The sequence below is a fragment of the Prosopis cineraria genome, unplaced genomic scaffold (genome assembly GCF_029017545.1).
Source record: "Prosopis cineraria cultivar Desert tree isolate PC_DT_omini unplaced genomic scaffold, ASM2901754v1 PC906, whole genome shotgun sequence".
Taxonomy (NCBI): domain Eukaryota; kingdom Viridiplantae; phylum Streptophyta; class Magnoliopsida; order Fabales; family Fabaceae; genus Prosopis; species Prosopis cineraria.
In genome coordinates this window covers 241-11,947 of record NW_026556231.1, presented here as the reverse complement: position 1 = coordinate 11,947, position 11,707 = coordinate 241, and the positions used below count along the sequence as shown (strand labels likewise).

At 32.5% G+C, this 11,707-nt stretch overlaps 1 protein-coding gene across 6 annotated transcripts; it reads right to left on the bottom strand.

The window, feature by feature from the left end:
- Window positions 1-2,094: 2,094 nt before the first annotated feature.
- Window positions 2,095-8,950, bottom strand: LOC129298762 (receptor-like serine/threonine-protein kinase NCRK). Of its 6 annotated transcripts, XM_054937202.1 has the most exons (11): window positions 8,803-8,950; window positions 8,578-8,653; window positions 6,003-6,228; window positions 5,694-5,801; window positions 5,427-5,540; window positions 4,800-5,072; window positions 4,406-4,647; window positions 3,994-4,290; window positions 3,396-3,629; window positions 2,874-3,104; window positions 2,095-2,720 (listed from the first exon to the last, which is right to left on the bottom strand). In XM_054937202.1, exons 3-11 carry the CDS (start codon window positions 6,070-6,072, stop codon window positions 2,463-2,465), a joined length of 1,827 nt encoding a protein of 608 aa, XP_054793177.1. In that variant the 5' UTR covers window positions 6,073-6,228; window positions 8,578-8,653; window positions 8,803-8,950; the 3' UTR covers window positions 2,095-2,462. The 6 variants fall into 6 exon arrangements, with proteins under 6 accessions (XP_054793177.1, XP_054793181.1, XP_054793178.1 ...); XM_054937206.1 differs by lacking the exons at window positions 8,578-8,653; window positions 8,803-8,950 and adding an exon at window positions 7,400-7,568; XM_054937203.1 differs by lacking the exons at window positions 8,578-8,653; window positions 8,803-8,950 and adding an exon at window positions 7,293-7,416.
- Window positions 8,951-11,707: the final 2,757 nt, after the last annotated feature.

Here is an 11,707-nt window from a genome sequence, read left to right as displayed (position 1 = left end):
TTAAAAATTGAAATGGTAGGCTATCCTAAAATAGGTATAGACTTTTTTTTTAATAATTATGAGTACAGAACTTGATTTGATTGTGGCCAAGTTCTATACTTCCATATGTTAAAAAAAAAAAATTGAATCTCAATCTGATATAAACTAAGCCTCAAATTTGTAGCATTTAGAAAAATATTTTAGAAAGCATAGTATATGGATAAATAATTTTTTTTTTCCGTATTGAGGTCAAATTGTCTCAAACTCAACGTGATATTTGTTTATATGTATATAATATAAAATTCATAGTAAAATGTTTTGCATCTTGATAATAGCAGTAATTAACAACGTAAATTTTAATATGGTTTCTTGATAAATAATAATAATGACGGTTCTTGGAGATTTTATTTGAAAATATTTAATGATATAATTTATAAAAATAATAGTTTTAGCCTTTAAAGTCATTTACAATGTCATTAAAAATAACAAATGTATCAGAAAACCACATTATTGATAACATAAAAGTAATACTCCCTCACCATTTTGGTAGAAGCAAATCTTGCGCATGATTCCTTTTTTTAATAAAAACTAACATGTTTCATATGCAAATAGTCAAATCTTCCCCCCATTAAAAGCTCTATATTAAATAAGTACCACTAAGTTAGAAATAAAGTTAAGCATAAATGATTAATAATAAGGGTATTTTAGCTTAAATAATTTAATCTGATTACCCAACTTTCTTGCTTCGGGTAAAATAGTTAAAATTTGCTTATACTTTAACATAGAAGAGGCATTGCTGGTGATTAGAAAAAAGGAGAAATTGCATATGGTTTTATGGAGTAGATTTATTTATAAAGAAGTCTCACAAAATTTAAAAATTATAGCTAAGTCCCTTAGAACTTTAGTGTAATTTAAAATTAAGGTGCAAAAATAATACTGTCTTTGTAATACATGATTAATTTAATGATTGAATATGTGAAGTTATAATTATAAATAGTCAAAATGATAGTTATAAATTATTGATGAAATAATTATAAATAATTATTGTTAAATTTTGTTAGTAATGCATCATCAGTTTTACTCTTAAATATATAAAATTACAGTTATAAAATATTTAAGTGGCGGTTGTAAATTACTTATGAGGTAATTGTAAACAATTAAAACTTTAGGTTAAAGTATATATCTAATCTTTTAACTTTACACAATATTTTATTTTAATCCCTCAATATTATAAAATATTTTTTTAATCATTTAACCCTAATACTATTAGTTTTATCCCAACAAATTCTTACATTAAATTTTTAAATATTGATGAAATATTATCAAATGTTGATATATTATGTTTAATTTTTAAAATAATAATGATTGATACAAAAAATAATTATTTAAAACTAACAATATTAAAATTAAAAAACTAAAAAAATACTTTACAAAATTAACTAACCAAATTGAATCTTATATAAAATTAAAGGGCTAAAAGTATATTTTAGCCAAAACTTTATTAGTAACACATGATTTATTGAATTGTTAGATATATAAAATTATAATAGTAAAATATTAGAGTGATAGTTATAAATTAATAGTGAGATAATTGTATACAATTAATATTAAATTTATAATGCATAATCAATTTAACTATTGAATATGTAATGTTATAATTGAATACAAATTGAAATGATAATTATAAATTTTTTACAAAATAATTGTGAATTACATGATTGATGTGCTGTATTTTTAATAAGGACATTATCATCTTTACACAATTTTAAATTACACTTAAGTTTTAAAAAACTTAATATAATTTTTAAATTTCACAAAACATATTTATAAATAAATCTTTTTGGAGGAAAAATCTCTCCAACCCTATAATGACATCTACATGAAGGTTTGTGGTGCAGAGTCTCGATCTCCAATTCATTTCGTGTCTGACAAAATCACCACATTTTTTTCGTTTACTTTACGGGAACCAAAATTGTGTTACTGAAGGAAGTATTGCAATTTTTAGTGCCTTCTTGGTTCCTATGAATATTTGTCATGAAAAGATTATTTCTGATTCTTTTTTTTTTTTTTTGGGTTCTCACCACCAAACTGGATCATATGATATGACAAAAAAAGTTGTGAGAACCTCGTCGCATTTTCTGATTTGGGGATGCGGTGTCCTCCCGAATCTCATTCCTTCTTCTATCAAAACAAATACATCATTTCAATATACAAGTTCCTATGACCAAAATCAAACTATAAACCTTTGCTGTGCTTGTATGAGGCATCTCCTCCGATTCCTCTCCAAATAAAGCAGAATCGGAATCTCCTATGCTTTTCTGTACAACACAAGAAAACCATAAATATATTTCTGCGCTTCCCTAACAGCACACCGCTACGCGCTATCCTTCTTTTATAAGCGTGGAAAAATTAAGATGAAGAAGTTCTTAAAAGTCAAAACCAAGTCGCTTTCTGTAAGATGTCCCATTGGAAGGTGTAAATTTTCAAAGAGAATTGCTGTTTGTCAGGCAGAATGATTCAAACCGAGGCTCAGTAAGGTCTACCGTTTCATCATCTGATCCATGCCAACCCTCTATTTTAGAAGTCAAGAGGATCACTCTCTCCATAGAAGCTGAAACTGTTTCTGCTCCTTCCTTTTTGTTCTCAACAATAAGATTTTGGTTAATACCTAATGGCAATGAATTTTGATCCGAAGACTTACTAGATGGAGCTTGCATTTTATTTTCTGCATCCTGAGGATCCTGAACAGTTCGTACATGTCAAAAAGGAGGAATAATAAGGTCACGAGGATATGGTTGAGTTCTCACTCTAAAAGATGATTATATATCTAGCTCAAGAACAAATTGAGAAGAAAGAATACTAAGAAATGAAGAGTTCGTAGAAAATGAGTTCACCTGAAAAAGGCTCACTGGAATGTTTATTCTCCTCCTAGGTTTATCGGGTGATATAGTTGAAAGGATTTGAACAACTTCACTCATAGTTGGCCTAGCATCAGGATCCAACAGCAGACACTCCTTGGCTAAGTACGCCATTATCTGCACCTCTTCTTCGGGGAAGTTTCCCTTCAACTGTGGATCCGCCAACTCTGTTATTACTCGCCTACTATCTTGCAAGCGAGGTGTAGCCTGGAACGGAACAAAAATACATGCTATATCAATATTAGAGTGTCCACATATATTTTAGCGGAACTCATAAGCAAAATATAGAATGAATTAAATACTGAAGCCCAGGCAAGATTGTAAGATGAAAATCAGATGCAACGAAAAAATGTAGGAGACAAGATGATTGGTAACTGTCAGAAGTTCAAGTCTGAGAATTTAATATTATAGCATAGGCAAACAATTAGGTATGGAAGATCTTCACAAGATGAAAAATGAAAAATTCAATATTAACTTCGTAAGTATGATATGCGATACCCATATGACTAGGCTTTCTTCCTTGCTGGTGGATTTATGGATAGGCTGCCGACCACTCATGAGCTCAAGAAGAACCACCCCAAAACTAAAGACATCAGACTTGCAAGACGCTCTTCCAAAAATTGCATACTCAGGTGCAAAATAGCCAAACGTCCCCTGCATTCTAGCTGGAGAATTGGAACAGCTTGGGGGATCATCAACTCTCAAGTTTTTAGCCAAACCAAGGTCAGTTATCTGCAAGTTGATATAGTCAAACGATTATAAAAGGATGCCTTTCTGAATTGCGTCAAAAATAACACCTATGGCTGACAGATTTAACTCCATATTTCTCAAGAAACAAAGGCCTCAGCAGATTTCCAAAAGAAACTTAATATGAGATGAAGTTTTCTATAATATTTTTCCTCTTTTTTTAAAAGAAACACTTCGTAGAATCTATATTATCATCCCTTACCGTTATTAATGATCAGATGAGCACCTGCACCCCATGTATTGCATAGAATTTAAAGAATGAATTGCATTATTCACAACTTGTAAATAGTATAAATTGCTACAAATTTTATATTTTATATTGATATTGATGACGATTTAAGGTTCATACTTTTGCCTGCCAATTTTCATCCAGAAGAATGTTAGTCGATTTGACATCTCTGTGCAGAATTCTTGGAGCAGCAGCCTCATGGAGATATTCCAAGCCTCTTGCCGTTCCTATTGCAATTGTTACCCGAGTAGCCCAACCCATAATTTCTCCAGAAACTCCATCCAAACAGTCCCTCAAATTGCCATTGGCCATATACTCAAACACTAGTAACCTTTCAACATGTTTGCCTTTTAGTTCTGAACAGTATCCAAGTAAAGGCACAAGATGGCAATGATGGAGCCTAGATAATAGTTCAATCTGCAAAAAAGAACACATTGCTAACAGTTCACCATCTATATAGATAAGAATTACAACATAGCATGATCAACCAAAGGCAAAGAGTACTAATGTAACATTATAAAGTGGAACAAACCTCTGTCAAAAATACAGAGTCAGCTTCAGGCCCTCCTTGAGATTTTAGTCGCTTAATTGCCACATCACTGCCATCTTTCAGCTGACCACGATATACATAGCTACTTCCACCAAGTCCAATAAGATTGGAAGCTGAAAAGTTTTCAGTTGCATTTTCCAATTCAGCAAATGAAAATTGAATAATTTTGCCTTGAAAAGTTTCTGTTCTGCTCCCAAACAAGAAAGAGGCCTTTTTAAAGCACCCTACATGAACAAACAGAAAATGGTCATTAAGAAATAAATGACAATGGCATGCTAAAAGAGGAACTTAATATTACACATTAAGTCACGGAAGGTTAAGACTGAAAAGATACACTTGAATCAAGAAAATGACACAACACGAAGAATCAACTAACCTGTAATATGATTAACGGGCGAATTTATGGCAATTTTTGTTTCTAGCACCGAAGAAGTCCCGTTACTAATTAAGTTGGTGGTGCTATTGCAACTTGTTTCCTTATCTGATGAGATCATTGGCGATTGAATAGGACATCGGTCCTTCCAGAAGACATAGCATGTGAACGAGGCAAGAAATGCAACTGTTGTACATGCAACACATACTAATAGAATGACTATTATAATCTTGCTGGATATATGTTTCTTTGAATCTTGTGACATGGGGAGAGATCCTACATAGCATTCAAAAAGAACATAAGCTTGGTTTCTAAAAGAGACATACCGATGACTTTCATTTCATCAAAATAAAAGATGGTATATGTTATCCCTAGGAGTAATATAATCAAAGTTGAGAGGCAAGGAAAAGAGAAGGAGGAAAAAAACTATAGATGTGATGCTTTCCTGTAAGAATAAACAGTCTGTTGTGGAAGTATCTTGTATTTAATCTCCATGATAAAATTTTTACCAAGAAAGGCATATCTTCCAATATAAAAATGCTTCAAAACAGATAAAATCAATTTAATAATCAACAATTAGTGAAATTATTTAGAAAAGAATGCAGGAATCGGAAGAAAGAGAGAGTATACCCCAGGTGCACTTGCAGGCTGTAAAGCAATGAGGACTATGGCCATCTACTGCCACTTTAGGAAACCCGTTGGGATCACATATGCATGTCCATTTAGATCCACTCTCTTTGGCATCTACAGTGAAGATAAAGAAGTTACTGCACAGTATCATAGTATCCGCTAATTATCTATAATGGATAACATGTTATCCATTCCTACAGAAAGCATATTGGTTGCTAAGAATGGAGATCGCTCTTTGCCATATCCTGCATTTTTACTGAAACATACCTGAACGGCAATCGCAGGATGTAGAACAGTTCGCAATAGAGTCCTGGTTCCCTTGGAAAGAACATCTACATACCCACTTGCTATGGCCAGAAGTATCAGATTGTTGATCTGCCAGGAAACAATTCTGAGTGAGAAAAAGATTTGCAGCTGATTTGGATTTTACTCTTCATTGAGGAGAAATTTGTACACTGTACATAAATCCTCTATTTCAAAGACAACATCACGTGCTCAAAAATTAGAATACAAGAAAACATAGTTACTACAATTAGATAACTGAACTCCGAAGATAGAATAAATTGTGACACTAACCACAAAGTGAGGATCGAAGCAAGATCAAGCAAATTACAAAAGAGAAAACAACTTCGAGCTGGGGCTTCATTTATTCCAACCCATACACTGAAGCAACTGATAAAATTGCTATCAAGTTGCCATCATGAACCTAATTCGCCGGTGAAGAGATCGCAATTGAACATGACAAAAGTGGCTTCAACTGGAAAAGCTTTACGAAAGAGAATGAATTTACACTTCAAATTTCCTGGGTTAGATCGAACGGTGGAAACAAAGAAGCAAAGTTAGTGATATAATGAATTAAGTAAAGACGACAGCAAGGCAGCAATCCATAAACAGACAACCCCCAAACCACAGGTTTCATTTTCACTTGTCCTATGATGCAGAGAGAGAATGCCGAACATTTCATTTTTAACTTGGGAGAAGTTCTCTTCTCTGACCCGAATTAGGGGGCCCGTCAATGCATACAATGTAAAGAAAGTAGGAAAGAATAAATTCATGGTTGGCCAACAAACACTCGAATCAACTTTATCCTTCCTTCTTACGGAAGATATATACACGCAGGGAGTACATCGACTCGATAGTAAATATCATCTTCTGTTACATGACTTAATTTGTCATCATTTTTACACGAATTTTTTCATGACCTTGTATTTAAAAAAAAAAATCATTTTCGACAAAACGAAAAAAAAACCCCAAAAAAAACAGAAGTTCAGTTAATAGTTATCTGCGGTCAGGAATAGCTGGCTCGTGTAAATTCACGACTAAATTTCATAAATACAGTTAGGGGGCTGGTGGGAAGAATCGTACACAAGTTAGCTGATTGAAAAGAGTCTGGAGCAACTGTGAATGATAAACCACAGTTTGCACTTGGAACTATTTTCCTAATCAAAAGTATGTATATTTTTATCTGGAAGTAAAGAAAAATCAAGAATTGTTCTTTGGCACAACCTGGATAAATAAGATCACAGGCATGGAACAGCAAAGCAATGAACTTATTGCAAACAAAGGCTATACAGCGAGCAGAGTCCCTATTCTATTTTCTCAGTTCTCTAAAATTAACGAGTTCGCTGAAATGAAAGTATTCCGACGAAAGCGATTTGACTAAAAGTGCACTTATCCTCACCAAGCCAACGGAAACATATGACCCAGCATTAATATCATGATAATCCAAGACAGTGAATCGTTCACAATCCAAAGCTAAGACTAGTCTGATAAATCATAAATGACACGGCTAGGAGGATAAAGAACACTGGGTTTATAAAATGACGCACAAGAGGTAATAAGACTTTAAAAAGAATCATCTGCTACCTTGCTGAAAGCGACACCTTCCCTAACAGACAAGGACCATTAACCCTCTACAGCTCCACTACTCAGCCAAGACCAGCTCAATTAGTCACTCTTATCTGGGTTCATACCTTAAAACAAATGATTGAATTGGATCATAACAGAAGGGGGAAAAAATCAACGGTACGTAGTAGTTTCCGGCTAAAAGAAGAGAATATGATAAGGAAAAGAAAATATAGATGCAGAAATGCTTTCTCTGCGGGAGATGTATACGACGGCTACATGTAACTTTGCTTTCAAGTTCCAAAGGCATATGTATGTTCCAAAGCCAATCAATAAGGTGAATTGTAAAGTTGAAGACTGAAATGGTATTATTATAAATCAATTAGCGGTTGATTTAATTGGACCCGGTTATTTCTCGAAAAAAAAAACTATCTACACAGTTTCATGTTTATTAAAAAAAAACATGATCACAAGTATTAAATTAAAATTATAAAAATTTTATTTAAAAATGCTTATCAAGTTTGGCAACAATATTTTACAAATATTATTAATTACAATTCTGCATTCAATTTTCAATTTTTTAATTAATACATACGTGTAATATTATAGAAACCCTTCAAGAAGCTCACAGAAGAACTAATACGCATCAATAATGTAAATTGGTGGGTCTTACATTCCTTTCAAATCATTAATGGTAGGAACATCCACCAACTATTTTATAAATAAAATATAAAATTGAAGATAAATAAAATTAAAATTTATATATCTAATATAGAAAAAATTAACTTATTCTGTATCATATTTACCTACTATAACTTTGATATAATCAAATAAACGAGCTATGTCCTGCTTTCCCAGTCAAACAATATGAAGAATAATTCATTTATTTTTCTCCCATAATGTTTCCCTTTGTAATCTTTTTTATCAAACAAAACAAAGAGAAGTTAAAAAAAAAAAAAGGGTCAGTCCAAATCCAAATTCTTTATCATTAGAACATGCAGTAAAAATGAGAGGTAGCAGACATCTCACTATCTGAGGATAGTGGGGTCAGCGGCTGATTGGATTAATGTGTAGGCCCGTGCTTGATTAGACAGAGAGAATCGAAACGGTTGACTCCCGAATCGTCAGATAATTTATAGAAACAAAATTAAAACGCATTGATCTTTACAGAAATAATTAATTCCCCGCTAAAGAAAGTTGCAACTAAAGTAGGAAACCAAGTTGGTAGAAGAGATGATGATTGCTGGACCCAACATGAATTGCGCTGGGGAAAGAATGAGAGAGGGGGGGTTATGATAATGAATACCTCTGCTGATCAGCATCTGCTTGGCTCCAGAAACTGAATAATTCCAAACGTTACCATTGGTGAAACCGTTTATGATCTGCAGAAACGAACGGCTTCATGAGAAAATGCAGCAATTAGCCAATTACTGTTATGACTTGGAAAAGTGAAAATTAGATACAGTGAGCTGCAAGTAGAATGGAATCAGGTATTCATGGGCGAGGGAAATGCAAAGAAGAAGGCACTTACATACATTGGCAGGGGGAAAGGGCGAGAGCACTGAAGCCATGCGCAGTAGCTGACGGGGGCGGTCCCTTCCTCTAGTATCAAATCGGTGGAAGATCACGTGACAGGCGGCGCGCCTGCCGAGACATCCCCATCGTCTCTTGATCTTTCGTTTCTTTCTCACTTCCCCTGTTTCTCTCTCTCACTTAAAGGATGCGCTGCCTCACTTTTGACCAGAAGGTGATAAAACCTAAAAAGTGAAAAAATCCTTGTTTGTAAAATATATATGATATATGAAATTACGTGTAAAGGATGCAGCTTATCATACATTTTAATTATGTATGTTAATATTAAAATTAGGATTAAAAGTTCAATTTTAACTCTTACTCATTTTCGAGGAACGTTGAACGTAACACAGTCAAAAAATTTCATACTTATTTTTCACAAAGTTATAGTTTATCAAATTTAATTAAAATTATTGAATACTTATTATGGTAAAAAAAGATTTATCATGATAATAAAAGGGTAAAACATACTTTCACAAACCCTATCATGTACTTGTTGCCTATTGGTATCCCATTTAAAAAACTAATAATTGAATTTAAGAAAATCAAGACAGCATAAGTTTAAATGATACATCAAGCACAATCAATAGTTCATAAAAGCGACTCAAGAACACCCATAAACCAAAAATTGAACTTTCATTGAATAATCACACTTTCCAAACAATAGATTTTGATCCACACAATCCAAAAATGGACCTAAAAAATACTTTTTACAATTTAACAACATCATCCAATCAAAGTCTACTTTCAAGAGTTTACTTAGTCACAACACATTCATATTTGACAACATTCCAACTTTCATGTCATAATTTACTATTTAAAATTTTTAAAAGATTGATCATAGCATCAATATCTCAAGTAAATAATTAGACCATGAAGGACAAATAGAATTCTCATGACAAGATATACCAATCAAGTAAAAGGCCAAGAAGGACATGCATAATCCTCAAGGCAATATATATGGAGTTACATGCTTAGCAACAAAAATCATAATCTTCATTGGTTAGCAAAACATACATCATATAATTAACATAAGGAGGTAACATGAAAGAGATGGTGTCTCATATACCAATTTGTACCTCTGGTGCTCTTCTGGCTACACTTGCTCTGGTAAAAATGTTAACCACGAGAAATGAGACACAAAAGTCCTAATAACCAATACTAAAATGCAACAACACACACAAAGCAATTAATCATATGATTGCTAAGTGAGCATATAAAATTAACATTTCATGGATATGATATGTATATACAACTAGACAAAAATAAATGTGCATGACTATACCTTATATCGCTTCATACTCCATATTCGACATTGAGCCACCCAACCAAAAGTGAGTCAATCCAAGCTATTAGCTAATTGTTGGGTCCAATGAGGGCTTACCATGTGATAAATCCCAACTAGATAAAATCCCTATCGAACAATTTCAAAATAACCTGACAAGTCACGCACTATGTATCCAAACAGAATCATATTTCTAATTCAATTGAAAAAAATATATCTCTATATAAAAATATTTTATTCATATCAACATATATTCACTTGCATATTTAATAACCTACTTGGCAATTAATTTTCCAGACAACAAACATACAATTTTATAATGTAATATTTTCCAATCAATATATCAGTTTAACAAATTATGCATGATAAATCGCAAAGTACTCACTGTAACAAACTAGTAAATGCTACCTTTGCTCCAAGAAAATCATATTCCTCATTACCCTCTTTGTCAACACCATCTATACAATTATTTCATAATATTGAATATTAATTTCATATTAAAATTAACAAATAACTCTAATCATGGAGTTGGGAGGCTTAGGCCTAATCCATAATTAGAACTAGATCAAGGTTAGTACCCATTTTAACCTTTTCAAAAATTCTCTTTAAAATTTTCTTACACTTATAAACTCTAATTAATTCTCAAATCACTACCGACATCAATATTTCATCATCATATAGTCATAAATTCATCCAAAAATAAAAAATTATCCTCAAGCGTTAAATCATCATTTTAACACCTTAGAAACATTTATCTATGAGCAAATAAACAACCAGGCATCAAAAAACATCATAACAATTCAAATTAATCCTTAGATTCAACCTTAGAGGCTTAGGATTTTACCCAAAATTTTCAAATTCAAATTTAGACCTCAAATAAATGTTCTATAGTATTTATTACACTCCTAACAATCTCAATAAATATATTACATCATATATTCATATCAACCAAAAAATTATGCCCAAGTAGAGCTCGACCAAAGCTCCTCTCTAATTTTCTCTCCTCCCTCACATTTCTAATCAAAAATGCAACCAAGGACGTGTAAGGTTGCCCTTACTATCCAATACTTAACCACAAATCTTAATGGTAGTTAAGGGATTATTATCTCATTAAGAAAGTCATTAATTTCAAGTGATAAAATTTTTGAGATGTGATTCCAAATTTTCAACTTTAAAACACAATAAATAATCCTTTATAAGCCAAAAATAAGAGTAAGAATGTTTATGGAAGCATAAAATACCAATTTGTTACAAAGCATTTGCATTAAGGGTGAAAATATCATTTCAGTGCAGAAAAAGAGAGGTGTGGTGTGGCATGTCACACACACGCTGTGACATTCTCTCTCCATGCCATGCGTCACAATGCATTATACAAAATTGGCAACTCTATTGTTGTCATTTGACAACAATAAGGATGAACTTTCTACGTGCCTCAATTCTTCATCTGACATTCAATTGAGGTGATCTAAATGTTTATAAAAAGTTCTTTCAAAGCTCTAACTAATGGCATTGATTTTTCTTAAAAATATTTTCTCAATTAAAAGTTAGACACCTAAATGCCACTTACTCCTCTAACCTT